At 44.2% G+C, this 23,000-nt stretch overlaps 1 protein-coding gene across 4 annotated transcripts in view; it reads left to right on the top strand.

Moving 5' to 3' along the window:
* MYRF (myelin regulatory factor) overlaps positions 1–23,000 on the top strand; it is a 250,799-nt gene that overhangs the window by 165,304 nt on the left and 62,495 nt on the right. For all 4 annotated transcript variants that reach the window (XM_082269824.1, XM_082269822.1, XM_082269823.1 and 1 more), the window contains exons 3-4: positions 10,046–10,369; positions 20,033–20,094. In XM_082269824.1, the coding sequence (XP_082125950.1) occupies positions 10,046–10,369; positions 20,033–20,094 (386 nt within the window). The remainder of the gene's footprint in view (positions 1–10,045; positions 10,370–20,032; positions 20,095–23,000) is intronic.

Genomic DNA, 23,000 nt, shown 5'->3' with positions numbered 1-23,000 from the left:
AGTGGTAGGTGACAGACACTTGAGGTGAGACAGTGCAGATGGATGCAGGAAGGGTTAGCGATCATGTATGATAACAGATGACAGAGTAGCAGGTGCATACAGGAGAGATCAACCCAGTGCAGGAAATAGTAGCAGTAGCCTCAAGAGCTAGCAATCTAGTTATGCAGATGTAAAAGACAGTCCTTGCTATGCAGAGCTAAATAGTGTAAGCCTAGTACAAGTCTATAGAGATTTCCCCTGTGGGGTACTTAGCACTAATAGCGATAGCCGAAGGATCGCTCAGGAGATGCGGATGATCCAGTAGCAGGATGCAGGGATCAGCGCAGCGAGGTTCGTCAGCGAGGAGAGCTTGCAAGCATGGAAGCTTCAAGCAAGATTAGTATCCAGGTACTGGTGTTTGAACGAACACATGTGAGTGAGAACCGACGCCCTAAATAGCCATCTAGTCCGGCGCTGGGTGATGACAGCTTCAGCCTTAAAGGGAAACACACCTATATGTGTTTCTTCTGTCTAGGTAGATGGAAATCACCCGGAATAAATGTGATAGGAGGCACTGAGAGTGCCAGAACCTTACAAAAGGTGAGTTAGAAAGCGTTTATTGGAAATAGAAACAAGTACATCGAGCCAACATGTTTCGGGGGAACAAGGACTCCCTCTTCTTCAGGGCTGTTGCTCCATGCTAAAAGATGGGAAGGTTCCCAGTCGAGTGTGTTAATAGCAGAGAATCCGAATGATCACTGTCAGAGTGGCTTTAATTGCTGCCTCTGCAACCAAAGCCACTCTGACAGTGATCATTCCGATTCTTTGTTAATATTTGTTATTGCCCTTTTTAGGTTAAGGCTCATTTCGCACCTTATATGCATCATTTTTAATGGCATCCCAATGCATCCGCGTTGCTACACTGTTACTGTCACTGCTACTGCACTGTGCTGCATTGCAATACAAAAACACACCTTATTCTTATCATATTAGAGTGCATTGGTAGCCCATTTATTTTAATGGACTGCTTTTATGTAAAGCACGTTAAAGTGCTATTAAAACCAAAACTGTATGTATTGCAGCTTACCAATGATTAGATGTGATGGTTGCAATCCTTTTCTTTTTTTTAAGGCTTTTTCCCCTTTCCCTGTTTTTACCTGTTGATCTGGCTAGTAAGAAACCTCCTGTAATAAAGTGCCTCCACTCTGGATGAAGGAGAACAAGGGGCAACTTTGGAAAGTAGCATTCTCAGTTTTGTGGGGGAATTACCTGTTAGATGTACTAACAAATTGAAGCCAACCAGGCAACAGGAGCTCAACCAAAACAACTAGAGCCAGGGAAGGACCGGGCCAGGGGGCAGGGGGCCAATTGCCCCCTGGGCCACTCTGATGCCCCATAAAAAGGCTGCACCACCTCTGCCACAGACATGCCTAAAGGATTCCTGAGTGCGGATTGAAGACAAGGACAAAGCGCAGGCCTCCCCCCTCCCCCCAGCATGGATGGTGTAAACTGTCTGAGCAGAGGCCCGTTCCACCAACCTCCCCCTGCTGGCCAGGTCGGAAACCTGGATTCAGCCGGTAAGTAGAGAGTATCTGGAGCAGGGCTTCAGCTTGGAATGGGGGTCAGGAGGAGGATTGGGAGAGTGGGAGGGGGGACAAGTGACTGCACCAGGGGCTCTGGTTTGTACTTGCCCCCTGGGCCGAAATTTGCCAGTCTGCCCCTTTTGCCCCTCACTGGAGCCCACCTGAAAAAAAAACAGCACACCCTCAAATAGGATCAGGTCTTCTAAACAGCAGCCTGCAAAACCTTGCAGCCAAAAGAAGCATCCACAGATGCCAACACATCCACTTTATAGAACTTTGTGAAAGTGGGCACCAACGACCAGGTGGCCACCTTGCAAACCTGTGTTACTGACGCCTGATGTTGGAAGGCCCAGGAGGCACTAAGCGCCGGAGTAGTAGAGTGCGCCCTGACAGGAAAAGGAGAAACCGGACCCCTGATGCAATAGGCCTGAAACACCGTCCGTCTGAACCATTTCCATCTGGAAATGGTCGCAGAGGAAGCAGACAACTCTTTCCTAGGCCCATCCTTGAGCACAAATAGTGAGTCTGACCTCCTAAAAGACTCCGTAGCTGCAAGGTACACCCTAATTGCCCGGACCACATCCAAAGAACGCAAGGCAATTTCCTTCAGATGTTTAGGCCTGGGACACAGGGAAGGCAACACAATGTCTTCATTCAAATGAAAATCAGAGGTAACCTTTGGAAGGAACGACATAGAGGGGTGAAGAACCACCTTATCTCTGTGAACCACCAAGTAAGGTGAACGACGGGATAACACCACCATTTCCGACACTCTGAGTGCAGAGGTGAAAGCCACCAAAAAGGCCACCTTCTGAAACAGGTTCTCAAAATGAGGCTACTGGAGGACTGAGAGCACCAAATCGAGGTCCTAAGGTGGCAACAGAGACCGCACTGGAGGTGTCAAGTGCCTAACTCCCTGAAGAAAAGTGCACACCAGGGAGTATATGGCCAAAGGCCGTTGAAATAAGTTAAGGTCCACACCTGACCCTTGATAGTACTCAAGGCCAGTTTATGCTCAACCCAGCATATAACGCAATGTATGTCTTCCACGTACTACGGTAGATCTTCCTAGAAGTAGGTTTCCTAGCTTTTAACGGCCTTGGAAACACTGACTCATGAGTATAAAGCAGGACAGAAGATTGGTCCTTGGGACAGCAGATCCTCCCTGAGAGGAAGCTTCCAAGGAACGCTGGCGACCAGCTATGCCAGATTGGCGTACCAAGCCCGGCAAGGCCAGTTCAAGGCCAATAAGATGACCAAAATCCCTTCTGCCTCGATCCTGCATAGAAGTCTTGGCAGAAGCTTGAGAGGAGGGAAGGCGAAAATCAGACGATACTGACCCCACTGGCCACCAGCGTATCTGTGGCGTCCGCCAGAGGATCCTGTGACTGAGCCACAAACCTCTGCACCTTTCTGTTGAGTCAGGAAGCCAACAGATCCACCTTGGGGATGCCCCACGGGAAATACAACTGATGAAACACCTCCTCGATGAAGGGACCACTCCCCTTGGTCCAACGCCTGCCGACTAAGGTAATCCGCCTGCCAGTTTTCCACCTTGGGAATGATTACAGCGGAGAGGGCTGGAACAAACCAAGCTGCCAGGTCACTTTTTCTGCCTCCCCCCTGGTGACTGACATAAGCCTCGGCCGTGGCATTGTCTGATTGAATATGCACTGGACATCTCTGAAGACGATCCGTCCAATGTTTCAGGCACAGTCTGATCGCTCGGAGTTCCAAGACATTGATCTGTAGCCTGGACTCTTCCAGTGTCCAGATCCCCTGAGCAGAATATTTTCCGAGGACGCCTTCCCAACCGGACAGGCAGGCATCCATGGTGACCACTGTCCAATACAAGGGGAGGAAGAAGAGACTGCGGATACTTGATTCATTTGGCCAGAATCTCCCTTGCAGAGACCTCGTATGGAACTATGCAAACAGAACCGCCACGAAGATAGACATCATCACTCCCAGCACCCGCATGCAAGTCCAGAGTAATGACCATCTGCTGAACAGCAGGAGACGAATTGCAGCCTGCAATTTCTGGAGTTTCTCCAGAGGAAGGAGCACTCTGGCTACGGCCGAGTCCAGAGTCAGACCCAGATAGTCCAGCTTGTGGAAAAAACCAGGGCAGACTGCTGAAGATTCAGAATTCAGCCAAACTCCCTCAGGCTCATATGGTGATTATCAGGTTTTCTACCGGAGCAGTAGGAGACTCTGCTCGCAGAAGGAGGACGTCCAAGTAGCTCAGTACCGTGATCCCCCATTGGCATACCAATGCAAGCACCGGGCCAACACTTTCATGAAGACCCGAGGAGAAGAGGCGAGACAAAAAGGTAACACCACAAACTGATAATGCTCCTCTCCCACGGCAAAGCGGAGGAAGCGCTGGAGACCGACCCATATTGGAATGTGAAGGTAAGCGTCCTTGATGTTGATGAAGGCAAGAAAATCCCCCTGAAGCAGGGAAGCCACCACCAAGCAAACTGACTCCATTCTGAACTTCCGCACCCGCACAAAGCAGTTCAGCGCCTTGAGGTCCAGAAGGGAAAGGTCTTGCACCGCCCCAAAAAGAGCCTGTAAGCGGATTGGGGACAGTTGCATGTCGGAAAGGAAGAACCTTACCAGAGGGTAAGAACGAAACTCAAACTTGTAGCTGGACCGAATGACCTCGTGGACCCACTTGTTCTCGTACCAGGGAAGTCTACGGGTCCGGGAACCAGCGAAGGCGCTGGTCCACCCCAGATACAGGATAGAGCACACCTTCCTGCTGGAGGGGCCTTGTCAGTGGGTCTGGAGAAGCCCGCATTTGACTTGCCAGATCAATTTAGCTTGAATCCTCCAGAGGATGCCCTGAAGGACTCCAATCCCTTGTCAGTCGACCCTGAGGGACAAAGCCGAGAAGAAGGGCCCACGTCTACAACGAGGGTCCTTGTCCTCAGTTGCCTGCAGAAGAAAGATAGTCTTCCCCGCTGTGAGACTTTAATTACAGTATGTCATCCAGGGTAGCACCAAACAGGTGATCTCCGGGAAAGGAAAGATCAGTCAAGGCCTTGTTAGAAGTCTGGTCCACAGACCAGCATATCAGCCAAAAGACACGCCGAAGGGCCACTGCCGAAACAGAGAGCCGAGCCACTAGGGGAGCTGCATTCCAAAGAGGCATCACAGATAAACTGCAGCCCCTGGAACAGCTGGTCCACCAGCTCAGCAAAGGCAGGGGGGAGCTACTCCCCCTCCAGGTCACAACGTAAAAGCTTAGCCCACTTGGTCAGAGTCTGTGACACTAGGGCAATGGTGAATATCAGCCCCAGTGCCGAACCAGCCAGGGTGTACGAATTGCGGGCCAAAGCCTCCACCTTTTTGTCAGCTGGGTCCATAAAGTCTGGGGACTCTTCAACCAGAATTATGGTTGCCTTGTTTAATCTGAAAATCGGAGGGTCCACCACCGGTGGAACAGTCCACATCTTAAGAAGGGACTACTCATAGGGGTATCACCTAGCAACTCGCTTAGGGACTCCAAGGGGACGCTTTGGTCATCTCCACTCTTCAGTGACAATTCTGTCAAAATAGGAGGGGAAAGGGAACTCCTTTGCCACTTTGAATGGCTTGTGAGTGCCAAAGGGAACTTGCACGTCCGTAGCAGCTGCGTGCTCCAACCTAAAGTCTCAAGCACAGATACAATCAGTGCGCCAACCAGCGCCTTTTCGTACATGGTTGCAGAAGCGGAGGAATCATCCTCGCTATCTGAGGATTCAGGGCGCAGACCCAGCAGGGTGACCTACGTCCACTGCGGCCGAATTAGATTCAGGATCTGAGGAGACAGATGAGTCAGGGGTAGGTGGGGGAGCGCTTTTATGCCAGCCCGTTACCCAAAAACTACTTCCACCTAGGACACAAGGGACTCCAGAACCGCCGTCAGTGCATCCATGGATGAATGGGACCGGGGGGCCCCTTAGCCCCAAAGAAGGGGTTTAGGTGGGGAGATGTGCTCTAAAGACTCCATGAGTCCCCAGGGGGACCCCTCAAAAAAGTGTAAAACACTACTAAGGGACAACCCCCACCACTCTAGCAGCACCACCTGGTTGCCAGTCACAGAGCACCAATTGATCCTCAGCAGAGAGGGAGAGGACCCCACCAGACTCACCACCCAGCAGAAACCAGGCACCGCAGCCACCAGTAGAATCTGCAGTAAACGTGCAGTGATCAGGAAATGAAAAGATCCAGGAGTCAGCACCAGGGGATGAGGAGGGGCTCCCACCACCGAAATCGCCGCCCAGAGGGCTCCACTGTCATAGCCGCTGCTATTTCCAATGGCAAATCACCGCAAAATGGCCACCTGACTACACAAACAAGGCCACCATACATTGAAGCACACAGGCTACAAGAAAATGGCGGCCCTATGCCCTATGGGTTACCACTGGATCTAGATTATCCAGCCCTTCGCCCAGTCTGGCAGTTGATTGTACCTCTCACAGGAAAACAAACTTAAGAAAAATTTCTATCTAAAAATAAATAATTGCCAGGACCAAAGATCCCAGCAAGGAACTAGGTCTAGAGAGGGAGTATACCCCCTGGGACTGCCCATAGGCGTAGTCACACTTTTTCTGCCTAGTGTCCTACTCCTCTAGGGGGCAGTATACCCCGATGCTTATAAAGATCAGGAGCTGTGTCTGTCAATGAATGAAAGAGAAACACAAATCTGATCAGTTGTTGTGGCTAAATGCACATCACTATTGTTAAAAGTAAGTCTAGATCGTCTTATATTTTTAAATTGTTAACTTGTTAGGTATATAGGGATAGAGATATTAAATATACCTAATCTTTCTACCTATATACATATCTGCCTACCTATATATATTTATTTATATATATATATATATATATATATATATATATATATATATATATATATTACACAAACACAGTATATAAATCTTCAGATATAAAGTGTGTAATATGTGTGCTGGAGATTGAATTTTATCTACTGTTCTGCACTTAGAAGGTGCCCTCTAGTGGTCAATCTCATTTTCTGCAGTTAACTGCGTCCTTTTAAACTACTGTCTCTGTAAAAACTACATTTTTACCTGTTTTACTCTCCTCTTCTGGCATTCCGTGTGCAGCTGTTATCTCTATGAGTTTACAGAGGTGTAACTGTGCAGTGTCAAGAGGGTTAAGTCAATATGCTTTTCCAACCCCATAGTACACTGCTAAAAAAAAAAATAAAGGAACATTTTAAAAACACATCAGATCTCAATAAAGAAAAATATCATGCTGGTTGCTGGATATCAATACTGATATGGACTGGGTAATGTGTTGGGAACGAAAGAATGCCACATCATTTAATAGAAATGAAAATGATCAACCTACAGAGGGCTGAATTCAAAAACACCCAGAAAATCAAAGTGAAAAAATGATGCAGCAGGTAATCCTGCTATGTCCATTTTGCTGAAATTTCATTGCAGCAACTCAAAATGGTACTATTTTTTATGGCCCCCACATGCTTGTATGAATGCCTGACAACGTCAGGGCATGCTCCTTTTGAGACGACAGATGGTGTCCTGGGGTTTTTCCTCCCAGATCTGGACCAGGGCATCACTGAGCTCCTGAACTGACTGAGGTGCAACCTGGTGGCGTCAGGTGGACCAAAACATAATGTTCCAGAGGGGTTCTATTGGATTTAGGTCAGCCGAGCGTGGGGGCCATTCAATGGTATCAATTCCTTTATGCTCCAGGTACTGGCTGCAAACTGTCGCCACATGTGGTCAGGCATTGTCGTGCGCCAGGACCCACTGTACTAGCGTAGGGTCTGACAATGGGTCCAAGGAATTTCTCCCTATACCTAATTGCAGTTAGGGTGCCATTGTCTACCCTGTAGCCTTGTGCGTCCCTCCATGGATATGCCACCCCAGACCATCATTGACTCACCACCGAAGCGGTCATGCTGAACTATGTTACAGGTAGCATTACATTCTCCACAGCTTCTCCAGACCCTTTGAGGTCTGTCACATGTGCTCATGGTGAACCTGCTCTCATCTGTGAAAAGCACAGGGCACCAGTGGCAGACCTGCCAATTCTGGTGTTCAATGGCAAATGCCAATTGAGATCCACAGTGCTGGGCAGTGAGTACGGGGCCCACTAGAGGACATCGGGCCCTCAGGCCACCCTTATGAAGTCTGTTTCTGATTGTTTGGTCAGAGACATTCACACCAGTGGCCTGCTGGAGGTCATTTTGTAGGGCTCTGGCAGGGCTCATCCTGTTCCTCCTTGCACAAAGGAGCAGATACCAGTCCTGCTGATGGGTAAAGGACCTTCTACAGCCCTGTCCAGCTCTCCTAGAATAAAACTGCCTGTCTCCTGGAATCTCCTCCATGCTCTTGAGACTGTGCTGGGAGACACAGCAAACCTTCTGACTATGGCACGTATTGATGTGCAATCCTAGAGGAGTTGGACTGTCTGTGCAACCTCTATAGGGTCCAGGTATCACCTCATGCTACCAGTAGTGACACTGACCCTAGCCAAATGCAAAACCAGTGAAAACCAGTCAGAAAAGATGAGTAGGGAAAAATGTTTTAGTGGCCTCCACCTGTAAAACCATTCTGTTTTGAAGGTCGTACCTAGTTTTGACTAGTTCCCATTTACGCTCCGACCTCCTAGGGTGATCAGAGCAGAAGTTCTAAATCACCCCCCATAGTTTGTAGACGCTATAACTTTTGCACAAACTGATTAATACAGGCCATACATTATACGATCTGATTGTACATTCTCACTTTAATCTGCTTTTGATGTTACCAAAACTATGTAATATGAGGACAACTCTAAACAACAAATTCAAATATATCAAATCCGACAGGCCCTTCAACTACATAGTCGATGGATGATATAAAAGGGATTATACAATCAGATTGTATAGTTTGTCAGCCTAAAAAGCATCGATAAGGTGTAGTTTTCATGTTTAGACACAGCAGCAGACTTCATCTTCTGTCATCTTCAAGAACTGTTTGATACATAGACATATATGCAGGGGCTTACGTACAGGGGCCTGAGACCTGGCCTGTGTGGCCTCCCTGTAGGCCTGGACAGGAGGAAGGCGGCATGTGGGGAAACTGATTCCTCCATGTAGCCGCTGAATGCCAGCTTCTCCTCCTCTCCCTCCCGCAGACATTTAGCGGTTGCAGGAGGAAATGGAGGGCATCAGTTCCTCCCCATGCCACTCCTGCCGCCTCCCTATCCCTGTCCTACTGCCCCAGCCCTGTGTACTTCCCTGCCCCCCCTGCTGCTGCAGGGGATCTGCCAGGATGGAGAGTGTCATTTACCGGCCCCTTACTTGTCATAGTGATCAAAGTCAGTGGTCCGTACCAATTTTTTTTTTTTACATTTGTTCATAGGTGGGGCATAGTAAACTGTGTTTGTGAATGAACGGGAAGCTCTATACAGCGTTATTCCTATTCATTCATTCTCTAAAAGGGAATCTGTCCTCAGTCCCTTTCTGTGTCTCAAAAGTGAGACATCATGGTTCTGTTTAGACCCCTGATATTTCACCAAAGCCCCCCAATGGGGGTATCCTAAACAAAATATGTACAAAATATTACAAAATAAAATAGTAAAAAAATAATAAAAAATAAAACAACAAAAATAAAAAACTGCTGACACCAGTGGCAGAATTACCAGGGTAGCAAAAGGCGGCATTTGCAACTGGGCTCTGGCATTCCGCCACCCTGGGGGGATCCCAAGATGGCAGGAAGGGGGTCCGCTGCTGGGCCATAATAAAGGGTCCCATGATGGGAGTAAAGGGCCCCGGGATCAGTTGGAAGGGCCCCGGTTGGGGGACAGGGGGCACTTCATGGTTTTGTGCACTGGGGCCCAGAAGGTTCTAAATACACCTCTGCATATATGAGAAAATAAAATCAAACCTACAATCAAATGAAATCTATAAAAACGCCCCTCATGTGCCATAGTATACGCCACCAGAAGCCTACATGTCAGTTTTGCCTCCTGTAGAGTACCCTGAAAACCTTTTAAGCCAGGCTCTCTGTTATACAAAACTGTCTCCTGTGTTTGCGGACTCTGGTCTATTCCGTCTGCATCTCACTATTAGCCAATCTTGGTTATGGATGTAATCATCAATCAATAGAGGGGTGTGTGAGTGCTCACAACTGCAGGAGCTGATCACTTTTTGCAAAACGGTGCTATCTGTATTTTGATGCTTATGGGGTGTTCTGCAGGAATCTCGAGTCAATATGAAGGTATATGGAGGTGCCTGTTGCAGCGTTTAGTGATTGTATAACTTTAATATATCCACATGTACATGTAAGGAGAAATCTGGTCACTGTAGCAAATGTGGTAAGTAATAACTCGGGATAGATTCTGTGCTTTCCACAGAATATTGAGATATAGGTAATTTTTTATATATATATATATATATATATATATATATATACTGTATATATTTAACTTGTGCCTTATTTTCTTTTACTGTTTGTTTACAGCTGTTTTCCAGATATCCCTCAATCTTCCAGCTATGCAAACCCAGGTCAGCCCTGTACTTCTGCTGCAGTCCACTTACCTGCTGTCATCTCCAATGTTGGCCATGTCGGAACATCCAGCTCAGGTGGTGTTCTTCATATGGGACAGCAAATGCCAGTACGGCCTGGTATGGTTGGCACATGTGCAGGCCCACCTTTCCAATCACATCCTAATTGCAGTAACAGCAACACCATGCTCAATTCCAAAGGATATCCCGGCACTACCATGTGCATGAGTGGACCTGGTCTTCCCATCAAAGCAGAACCTAAAACAAGCTATGCAGCCAGGTATGTTAAAGCAGTAGTTGATAAGAAGAAGTGGAGGAAAGCATTAAGGATTTATGATTGGCAGCTCTGGAATCCATCACTGTCACCTGTGGTGGGGGAGGAAGTCCACAAGTTCTGTATAAGCTGAAAGTTGCCACTTATTCAGAGCTTCCCCCCCAGTGTCTGAGCAGACCTGGGAGGGTGGAGGTTAAAGTGTTTCTAGAGGTTCTTTAAAAAAAAAAAAAACATGTTATACTTACCTGCTCTGTGTAATGGTTTTGCACAGAGCAGCCCGGATCCTCTTCCTCTCAGGTCTCCCGCCGACACTCTTGGCTCCTCCCCCTTGGCCAGTGTCCGTAATAGCAAGTCGCTTGCTATGGGGGTACTGGCGCATGCTTGTTCCCAAGCCCCACTCTATGCGTCCATAAGACAGATGAGGGCGGGGCTCTCTCCTCTTCTCATTGGCTCACTTTAATTAACAGTAATGGGAGCCAATGGCTCCCATTGCTGTGTCTCTGCCAATGAGAAGATAGAGAACCGGGACAGCCGAGGCTCCCGTGCACATCGCTTAATCGAGATAGGGTTCAGGTGAATATAAGGGACGGGCTATGGGGGGGGGGGGGGGCAGCACACTGAAGGTTTTTTATCTTTATGCATAGGATGCATGAAGGTAAAAAAAAACCTTCAGCCTTTATAACTACTTTAAAGCTAAACTCCAGCTATGATCTGTATTGCATATTTATATTGTTCCAGCTTGGCACAGTGTAAGTATGCATTGATGGACTGCTGGGGAAAATGGAAATGTATGTAGTAGTCATCGTCACTACAGTGATAGCTGCAATCATCTGGGTCCTGCTGGGCTTCCCCTCTGTACACTGACCACAGGGGGTCGCTCACCACCGTTCATGGAACGCCTTGTATTTTTTTTAATGAATACAAGGCTTTTCTAATTGTACAAGGTGAACATTATGATGTCACTGTTCCTCCTCCCACCTCAAACAATCAGAGACAGGAACAGATTTTATGGTAAATTGGCCTGGCTGATTTATCCCATATGATTTGATCACTTTAACGTTATATGTGTGTGGAGGAAATACTTCTTCCAGTTTGGCCCTCAAAAATGGGGGACATTTGATAGGGGGAATATGCTAAAGGACTATTCCTTGAAATTATTTTGTAATGAACAACTACTACTTGTAATGAATAACTACTGTGACCTATTGGGGTTCATTTTCTTACATTTTTTTTCTATGTTTTTAAATTTGATAATGATTCCAACATGGTACAGAAAAATGCTTTCCCCTCCTTTATGTTCTTTTTGGCCTATTACAATGATGGTCCATCTCAGGGGAACATGGGAGTGAGAATGGGGCACAACCAGCGCAACGCTACCAGGAGGGGTTGAAACTTGCTGGTTACAGCCAGGTATCTAGATGAGTGCATCTAAAGCTGGGTATACACTAGCAGAATTGCATTCAATGTTTTTCATTGTAAGAATGTTGTAGGAACGTTCGTTCATTTTTATAATCATTAGTGGGGTCAAATCAATGTTTGATCTTACCTACAGTGACAAGAACATTCCATGTTTGGAAAAGTCCATTCATATTAAAAGCAAATAAAATGTTGAACAACTTTCGAAGGACATGCGAATGTTCTGAGAATTTTTGTACAAATTTTCCAAAGTATTTTTGTACAAATTTTCCTTCACAATTCCACTAGTGTATACCCAGCTTAAAAGAGAAGTACAGCAAAGATTGTTTGGTTGTACTTCTCCTGTGGATCACATGAGTGCAGTTCCTCCTGCATTCCTGTGACCCATTTTCAGCAGACAACGGGGTGAAGCCCGCTGTCGGTTGACGTCAAAGAGCCGATCAAGCACGATAAGTCGGAATCCACCCACACGCCTGGACCGGCACCCGACTCAGAGCCTTAGCTGGCCACTCCTGCCTCCTCCACAGCCCAGCACTCCTGTGAGCGAGGGGGGGGGGGCAGAGCAGAGAGCCGTGACTGACAGTCGCCAGCTCTCTGTTTAGGGAGTCCTGAGAACTGAGTGATCGGCAGTGTTTGATTGTTCGGTTCTCATTGCTAGAGCCTGCAGGGGACATCATCCACCTAGGATGTGAGTATGATTCTTCTGCGCTGGTGGCTGTTAGTACTGTTTGTATACTGATAGGCTTGCTTTTGGTTCTTGGTAACCTGTATTATAACAGACTGTTCATTACTGGCTGTTACAGTAAATCCAACTTCAGTTAAAAAAACCTCTTTTAAATGTTTACTGTTGTTTGTGTTCCCACTCAGGAATTTTCAACTCTCATCCTGTTCTGGTGATGTTCTACGGGGACAGGAATTAAGGGGAAATATCCCTTATGGGCACAAACAACAATTGAACCTTGATTTCAAGGAATAGCAAGCACACCATCCATGTACCTCAAAAATGTATTAAGGTGAAATGCAAAAAAGCCCCCGCACTGCAAGAGTTAAATGCTCATTTAGGTCTATGGTACCAGAAAAAGCCTTAGGGCCCTTTCACACGGGTGCTCCGTATGTCCGCAAATCATCCTAATTTTTTGCGGATGATTTACGGACATAATGTAAGTCTATGGCATTGTGGATGTCAGCGGAATACCATCCACTGACATCCGATTTTCTTCCTTTCAGTTCTGTTCCGTTTTTTTGGAACGGAACAGAACCCTATTTTTCCTCCGTTCAAAAAACGGAAAGGAAGCAAAATCGGATGTCAGCGGTGTCATCCGCTGACATCCGCAATGCCCATAGACTTACATTATGTCCGTATATCATCTGCAAACGGATGGGATGATATGCGGACATACGGAGCGGATGACACAAGTGTCATCCGCTCCGTGAAAAAAAAAAGTGCCGGAGCGGATCGCAATGCAGTCCGCTCCGTGTGAAAGAGCCCTTACTTACCGTGAACAGTCTCCTTTTCCCTCTTATGCTCTAGCAGTGGACTGTCCCTCAATTTTGTTGCATCCAATGCAGGGCTGTGGACAGTCTTACGTGGACACAGACACTGCTGGCCTTCTCATAGAGGCATGGGAATGTCTGCCTCTACTTGTTGGCCTCCCAGACATGATGGGGAGGGGGCTTATTACCCAAATTTAATAGATGCTAGGAAATGTGTAATTTAATGCACTTTACTCAATAAAAAGTGGTATTTAGCGCACTTTAAATTGAGAACTGCCGCTGACAAAAATGTAAAAACTATTAATAAAATAAAAAAGAGAGAACAATAGTGTTGCAGTCAGAAAAACTGCGACTGACAATTTAAAAAAAGGGGGCTGGCACAGGACAAAAAACAAAACAAAAAAAAAAGTGCAGCAACCAAAAAAAAGAAAAAAGCGGTATAAAGCACTGTAAGCAGCAGTAAATATAATGTAATGCTGTGTTAAACACTGCACTGCACTACACTAACACTACACTACACTAACAATACACTGACACTACACTCACACTACACTAACAATACACTGACACTACACTCACACTACACTAACAATACACTGACACAACACTATACTCACACTATACTGACACACTATAGTCACACTACACTGACACACTACACCAGCCTTTCTCAACCTTTTCAACACAGAGGAACTATTGAATTCAATTTCTGGTCTCAGGGAACCCCTGCTAAAAATTAAAAATCTACATCTCATGACACATTAGTGTGACAGTCAGTGGGAACAATGCTCCTTACTCTTACAGATAGCTAAACAATGTTGTCATTGGGAACTTATCGTGAAAGGCAGCAATTGCCCATTTCTCAAGGAACCTCAGGAGGAACCCTAGTTGGGAAACCCTGCACTACACTATACACACACTACACTACACTATACTCACACTACACTAACAATGCACTGACACACTACACTATACTCACACTACACTGACATTCTACACTCAGAGTCACAATAACACACTAACTCGCTAGTAGCAAACAGAGTCCTGCTCTATCTATCTCCACTCCAACAGCACACTGCAAAAGGTTCCTGCAGGAAGGAACCATTTATAGTGTGGGGTGGGACTATGAGCACTGAGCACTGAGCCATGATTGGGCAAAGTCATCAGACTTTGTCCAATCATGGCTCTGACTGTGCTTTGTGCCCTGATTGGGCAAAGTCTTGCACCTGACCAGCGGTCAGATGCATTGCCTAATCCAATTAGGGCCCTAAAATGCACTGTGTAGCGAGCAGTAGTAGGGCGCTCAGTGAGCTAACATCCCGCTGAGTGCCCGGAAAATTCGAGTGTTCGCCGAACGGGCGATGATCGGGCCGAACTTTTGCTCGGCTCAAACTGTTCGCCCAACTCTAGTCACCAGAAGTAATGTCCTTATTGAAAGATTCCCCCTGATTCCTGTTCTGGTAACCACCCAAAGTTTAGGATTTCCTTTTTTTTTCACTTTCAGTGAAAATAGTAAATGGGGCTCAGGCTTCATGCATATGGCCATAAAAAAGTTACTGATCATTAACTAAGGATATTGCTGGCAGAAAGATCCTGCTTAAAAAAACACATTATGATCTTCAAAGCGGAGTCCCCCCCCCCCTCCAAAAATTAAAAGTCAGCAGCTACACATATTGTAGCTGCTGACTTTTAATATTAGGACACTTACCTGTCCTGGAGTCCAGCGATGTCGGCACCGCAGCGGATGTTTCCATCGGCTGTCGGGTGCTCCCGCCGCCATTGCCAGTCAGGGAACCCGGCAGTGAAGCCTTGCGGATTCATGGACGGGTCCCTACTGCGCATGCGCAAAGCACGCTGCGCATTCGGATTGGCTCGGTGGAGGAGGGTAGGAGGAGGGGTCCTCACTTTGCCGCTGCGCCGTTTCCGGAAGTGGGGAAGGGTACCTGTCAAAAACAGGTACCCGTTCCCCCCTCCCTGAAAGGTGCCAAATGTGGCATCGGAGGGGGGGGGAAGCAAATGAGTGGAAGTTCCACATTTGGGTGGAACTCCGCTTTAAAATGCATGTGTTTATGTGCATACAATCGCGTAAACTTGTGCATGCGTTTATACAGATTAAGATTACATTCACATGGCCGTGAAAATTTTACTGACCATATAGGCAAGGTTTTTCTAGAATACGGATTACTTCATAAATGATCAGTAAATATAGTACTTGCTTTTAGATCTGTTTTTAAATGCAAAAAAATAGTTGTCCTTTTTTTCAATACCAGAATACATTTTTTTTATTTGGTATACAGGGTGTCCCAAAAAATGTGTACACAATTTGAATGATTATAAAGTCAGTATTTTTTTACCAAACAATTCACTTTCAAATTTTAAAATAAAATACATAAATGTACTTCTTTATACTTAGCGCTTAGTTCAATTAACTGCCACAATTGCACTTACTGGGCACGTCAGAATCCGCACATTGTGGAGGAACATCATGGTAACTTACCAGGAGTGAAGGTGTGGTGCAGTTTGTCAGCGCATGGATTAATTGGTCCATTCTTTTTTATGGCACTGTAACTGGTGCGGTTTACTTGAACTTGCTGCTGGAATCTGTCATGCCACTTATTCAACAAGATTTTGGAGATGAGGACTTTTCTTTCCAATAAGTTGGGGCACCCCCACACTACAATAGGAAAAGAGAATGCATCCAAATAGCAAACCAAAAGATTCCTAATGTTTGTGATTCTACTGCTTCGTGATATCAGCAATGCCTGGACCAGAATGGTCATCAGTTTGAGAACCAGCGCTAATTATAAAGAAGTACATTTATGTATTTTATTTTAAAATTTGAAAGTGAACTGTATGGTAAAAAATACTGACTTTATAGTCATTCCAATTGTGTATACATTTTTTGTGAAACCTTGTATGTGTACACATGCGTTTACATCCATAAGCATATAAATCGCGTGTCACAGATTTTTGTATTCTTGGTTACGGATTTGAACGCAGCACATGTTTACCCACCTGTGTAAATGTCTCCATTGAAAACAATGCAGCTGCATTCTGATACGTAAACAAAAATTTATTTTTTACAGCCATTTAAATTTTGTTTTTTTTTTCAAGCTAAGATTTAAATGATGTACATACATGCATTCAACATGTCAAAAATCATATAGGATATCAGTGCTAAAAAATATAAATTACAAATGAGCAGCCACTTAAGCAATCTGTGACATTAGATGCAAGAATTGTAATAAATATATGAAGCAGCACTAAAAAATTGCACTTAATATTGCGAAAACACAAAAATGAATCAATATGACATCAAACATATTAGGTGAAAAACGTGTATAAAGAAATCATACCAAATAAATAGTGTCCAAAAGAGCCTATAAACAAGGGCTAAAAAGGAAAATATATATGTGAAACAAGAAAATCCAAAGGAAAAAAATCAGTGTCCCAACAATCATAATTCATAGTGCTTCCACCACCAGGTGACACCAAGTATTACAGCTGTACCGTATCCTGTGAACTATCATATAGTATGGTCAAATGCGTGTGTTACCAGTCCCCCGACAACATCATCTCTTTTACGAAACTAGTTGGGCAGGACTATAACGCTTCGTCATCAGACACGCTTGTTGACCGGCGGGAGACACAGCCTGCCGCTTTTTGGGAGAGTAATTGTATTTGTTTTTATTGCTATATGCTAGTTTTTTAAACCTATTGCCCAAGGATTTACTTACTGTGATTCCGTTTGCAAGTTTCACTTGTTATTTTTTAGAATTAATGTTTTTTATGGGTTACACTATGGGCGTATGTGCTTTTTATTTTTTATTCTGCTGATGAACCAACCCTGACTGGATCACGTTTGGCGATTTCGAGTAGGGATCGACAGATTATCGGCAAGGCCAATATATCGAGGGCCGATATTGACTTTTGCATATATATCTGTATCGGCCCTGGAACTGGCCGATATTGCTGATATTCCAATTATTGCTCATGTAAGGGTAAAATGATGTCACATAGCATAATTCCATTTACAAATGTTATTGAATATGCCACTCACATATGTACAAATTAAAGATATAAGCAATGATGTGATGTCATGACATAACTTCTGGGTACTGGCGCCAGATTAAAAAAAATGACAGCATTCAAAACAGCCAAACTTGGTGTTTTGAATGCTTTTAAGTGCAGAGACCCCCAGATCCCTCCACAAGAGTACCTTTCAAGTAAAAAAAAATAATGTTTTTTAAATGTATGAAAATATCGGCCGATACCGATATGTAATGGCCAAAATATCGGTATCGGCAATGAAAAAACGATATCGGTCGATCACTAATTTAGAGTTTCCCTTCATAAGGAGATGTAACACGCACTTTTGACCATACTATATGATGGTCCAGACTCCACGGGATCTGGTAAGAGGCTGTAATACTTGGTGTCACCTGGTGGTGGAAGCACTACAAATTGTGATTGTAGGGACACTGGTGGAGCAAGTGAATCATGGACGATTTGTTTCCTTTGGACTTTCTTGTTTCAAATATATTTTTCCTTTTTAGCCCTTGAGTATGGTCTCTTATGGACACAATTTATATATTTGGTGTGATTTTTTTATACACGTTTTTCACCTAATACAGTGCTTTGCGAAAGTATTCGGCCCCCTGGAACTTTGCAACCTTTTGCCACATTTCAGGCTTCAAACATAAAGATATAAAACTGTAATTTTTTGTGAAGAATCAACAACAAGTGGGACACAATCATGAAGTGGAACAAAATTTATTGGATATTTCAAACTTTGTTAACAAATAAAAAACTGAAAAATTGGGCGTGCAAAATTATTCAGCCCCTTTACTTTCAGTGCAGCAAACTGTCTCCAGAAGTTCAGTGAGGATCTCTGAATGATCCAATGTTGACCTAAATGACTAATGATAATAAATAGAATCCACCTGTGTGTAATCAAGTCTCCGTATAAATGCACCTGCACTGTGATAGTCTCAGAGGTCCGTTTAAAGCGCAGAGAGCATCATGAAGAACAAGGAACATACCAGGCAGGTCAGAGATGCTGTTGTAGAGAAGTTTAAAGCCGGATTTGGATACAAAAAGATTTTCCAAGCTTAAACATCCCAAGGAGCGCTGTGCAAGCGATAATATTGAAATGGAAGGAGTATCAGACCACTGCAAATCTACGAAGACCTGACCTTCCCTCTAAACTTTCAGCTCATACAAGGAGAAGACTGATCAGAGATGCAGCCAAGAGGCCCATGATCACTCTGGATGAACTGCAGAGATCTACAGCTGAGGTGGGAGACTCTGTCCATAGGACAACAATCAGTCGTATACTGCACAAATCTGGCCTTTATGGAAGAGTGGCAAGAAGAAAGCCATTTCTTAAATACATCCATAAAAAGTGTCGTTTAAAGTTTGCCACGAGCCACCTGGGAGACACACCAAACATGTGGAAGAAGGTGCTCTGGTCAGATGAAACCAAAATCGAACTTTTTGGCAACAATGCAAAGCGTTATGTTTAGCGTAAAAGCAGCACAGCTCATCACCCTGAACACACCATCCCCACTGTCAAACATGGTGGTGGCAGCATCATGGTTTGGGCCTGCTTTTCTTCAGCAGGGACAGTGAAGATGGTTAAAATTGATGGGAAGATGGATGGAGCTAAATGCAGGACCATTCTGGAAGAAAACCTGATGGAGTCTGCAAAAGACCTAAAACTGGAGATTTGTCTTCCAACAAGACAATGATCCAAAACATAAAGCAAAATCTACAATGGAATGGTTCACAAATAAACATATCCAGGTGTTAGAATGGCCAAGTCAAAGTCCAGACCTGAATCCAATTGAGAATCTGTGAAAAGAACTGAAAACTGCTATTCACAAATGCTCTCCATCCAACCTCACTGAGCTCAAGCTGTTTTGCAAGGAGGAATGGGCCAAAATTTCAGTCTCTCGATGTGCAAAACTGATAGAGACATACCCCAAGCGACTTACAGCTGTAATCGCAGCAAAAGGTGGCGCTACAAAGTATTAACTTAAGGGGGCTGAATAATTTTGCATGCCCAATTTTTCAGTTTTTTATCTGTTAAGAAAGTTTGAAATATCCAATAAATTTCGTTCCACTTCATGATTGTGTCCCACTTGTTGATTCTTCACAAAAAATTACAGTTTTATATCTTTATGTTTGAAGCCTGAAATGTGGCAAAAGGTCACAAAGTTCAAGGGGGCCGAATACTTTCGCAAGGCACTGTAAGTTTGATGTCATTTTATTAATTCATTTTCGTGTTTTCACAATATTGAGTTCAATTTTTAGCGCTGCTTCATGCATTTACATGTGTATACACGTAAATACCTGACCCCCAAATGTAGATTCTTGGATTTTATGTATCTGAATGCAACACAGTTTTACTGATCTTTACGCACCATGTACTGTACATGGGCCCAAATAGAGGGGGTGAATCTGTCTAACAGGGGCACAGACTGCAGTAAAAACCTGACAGGTGTTCTAATCCCTGTCCACTCTATCCAAAGCTGAAAAAAAAAAAAAAGTTTTCTGAAAAAAAAAAAAAAAAAAAGTTTTGTATTTAGTTCTACTTTAAAAAAGCAGTTGTATTCTGTAACATGTAAGGAAACCCAATTGAATACAACATACAGCTGGTATTGTGTTATATAGTTTTATAGACTGTTAGTAAGTAAGAATATATGAACAATTCACAGTGTGCAGAAACAAATTGTTCTTCTTCCTCCTCCTCCTCAGCACTTTACCTGACTCTCCCCCGGACTCTGGATCAGAGGCGTACTCCCCCCAGCAGCTCAATGGTAAGTGCCTGTTAGGTATTCTCCCCCCACCTTTAGCAGACGTGGTTCTACCCAGTTGGTGTTATCGGTCAGGGAAGAGAGAAGGTAAGAAATTCATAAGAGATAACCAATGAGTAAATACACCAGCTCTCCAGTTATGCGTAGAATTGCTAGAGCAGTGATTGCATGAGGCGCAAGGAGAGCCAGAGGAGATCCAGAGAATGAGAGCATGGAGAAAAACTTTAAAGGCATGCACAGGAAGAAACAATGGATGAAGAATAAGAGAGAAACATTACATTTCAAAATATTGAGGAATGTATGGAACAGGAGCACCATGCACAGAGACAGAATTATAGAATCCGGGGTCCAGGAGGATTAATTACAGAGAAGCAAAGGTAAGGAGGTTCCCAAAGTCTTTGGGGATCAGAAGAAGTAATTGCAGAAGAAAGAATGGTGTTGGACCCTAACCTGATTTTAAGGAATGGTGTAGACCCAAGAAAGTGGCCACCAATGACAAATCAAGGGTGGTGATGGTATTGGTGGTGGGGTCGGCTTATTTTCTGATGGGGTCCGGAGAGCAGTCCTGTGCTTACGTCCTGCTGAGATCAGAGGGAAGCAAGGTCATCACTTGTATGTTCTCTTTATTTATAAAAGGTTGGCCACACTGTGGGTTTGACAGGTGGGAGTGTCCCTATGCAGCAGAGTATAGGACAGGTGTACACAATGACAGGTGAGACTGTTTAGGGTGCAGTATACAGAACCGTGGAGTGTGTCCAGTATATTAGAGCTATGATCTTTGTTTATCAGAGCTAAAAAATGTCTGGAATTTTTTAGCCGCCCTCCCTAAATTTATCAAGAGTGGTGTCTCTGGCCCCACACACATTCCGCCTTTGGAATACAATCCCAGCACTAGCATAGAGTTGTAGCCTATTCTGTTCTTTTTTTCTGTTTTATGCATTTTATGTAGATGTTGTTCTTGTTTAATAGTTTACATGTTTTTTATACCTTTCATATATTAGGAAGGCTAGTGTTTAGTAAGTCTGTGCATGTCTGTAAGCATATTACTATTTATAATATAAAAATTAGAATACTCCTCTAAAATATTTTTTTTTATGAAACTGCTATGTATGCGGTGTGAGTGTTATAGTCCTGATATTTGATCATTTTATTGGCTATATTTACAAGCTTATCTATCAGGGCAACACAAAGAACATGACAATGCATAGGGTATAGTAACCCATAATACACACATTAAATATGCAAAATACAATATAATCAATCCCGTTTTACTTTTCAACAGTTTCTGTTGAACGGCGATGTGGTATATTGTATTTTGCATATTTAATGTGTATTTAAAGTCTTTTTTTGTTGCTTTGGATAGAGTAAGAAAGTTTTTATTGCTGTGTCCCCATTGGAAAAATCCAAGATTTTCAGTTGTCACCAGAACAAGAAAAGGGCTTTATTCACATGACTGATTTGGGCTCTATACCACCAAAAATCAACATAAATCTATTGTGATCAGACTAACAGGCGCCGCGGCTGTTTGCATGGCACTGCCCAGAAGTGCGGTTTCATGCTATTGGGGACAGATGAGCTGTCCTGGACACAAACAGTTCTTGTCCAGGTCATTTATAATATTTCAATCGCATACATTAGGCCACGTGCACACTGTATTCTCTATGACGCCTTTTCTCCTATAGGAGTTTAGCAACAGGAAAACGTGGTGAAAAGCTGCATTTTTGCATGCATGTTCACACATCTGACGTTAAATATTATTATCATACAGGATTTATATAGCGCCAACAGTTTACACAGCACTTTACAACATGGGGGCAGATAGTACAAATACAATGCAATTCAATATAATAGGAATCAGAGAGCAATGCATTCTATTAGCCAGAATGGTAATTTATTCTGGCCATTACAATGTATTAACGCAGGAACATGCAGAAATGCTCCTAGCATTCACGCACATTTTTTTTTTTTCTATGCTCAAAAGCTCCTCTCCTGAATGCGACTTTGGTGTTTTTTAACAATAACATTTTTATCGAAAGATAAGTAAATACAGCGTTTAAGGCCCCGTTCACATACAAGCGACGCTACTTCGCACCGCGACCTCCGAGGTCGCGGTGCAAGCAGCGCGCCGCGACCTCGGAGCGGCCGCCACGGACTTCATAACATTGAAGTGTATGGCGGTCGCCTCCTGGTCGCCCCAAAGAAGCTCCGGACCCTTTTTCTAAGTCGGAGCGACTTGTGTCGCTCCTACTAGAACGGGTCCGCAGCTTCCCTATGGGAGGCGACCTACGGCGACCTGTGAGGCGACCAGGTCGCCTCACAGGTCGCCTTAGTGTGAACGGGGACTTACAGATCAAGGAACAAGATTTAAACATGTTCAAAAATACACAATCCGATAGAATATAACATAGGATCCACAAATCATGAACAACCTGAGGGCAAGAGATCAAACAACAAAATACTAGTTCCTGATGGTAATCAAATTTTAGGTAGTAGTAGCCAAACCAAGTCTCTGAGTTTGATTGGTCAAGCCTGACACCATCAAGCCACATAGATCCTTGGAAGGCAACCTTTGACATATTATGTCTCAGTATTGCATTTGTGGTCAAAAGAAAACCAAAAACAAAAATTTATTTTAGCAAAAAAATTTAGAATAGAATGAAGGAGTGACAAAAACAATACAAATATATAAAGCAGGTAAGAGTAAGTAAAAGGTGTATCTTGGTGGTTCAGACATAGGGCGAGGGGGGTTCTGCATTTAAACTGTAAATGTCTAGTGTGCATGGAAGCATAGCCAACATGGAGGAGCGTTTAGAAGCAAAGGAAAAAACAAAAGCTCAAATGTGTGCAAAAGCAGCATTTTTAAGCTCAAGTGCGCTTAAGCTCTTTCTCAAAATGTCAAGAAGTAAGTG

The sequence above is a fragment of the Pelophylax lessonae genome, assembly GCF_965119305.1.
Source record: "Pelophylax lessonae genome assembly, chromosome: 10".
In the NCBI taxonomy this organism is placed as follows: domain Eukaryota; kingdom Metazoa; phylum Chordata; class Amphibia; order Anura; family Ranidae; genus Pelophylax; species Pelophylax lessonae.
The sequence above is the reverse complement of the archived record's forward strand: the minus strand, read 5'-3'. Positions and strand labels throughout refer to the sequence as shown.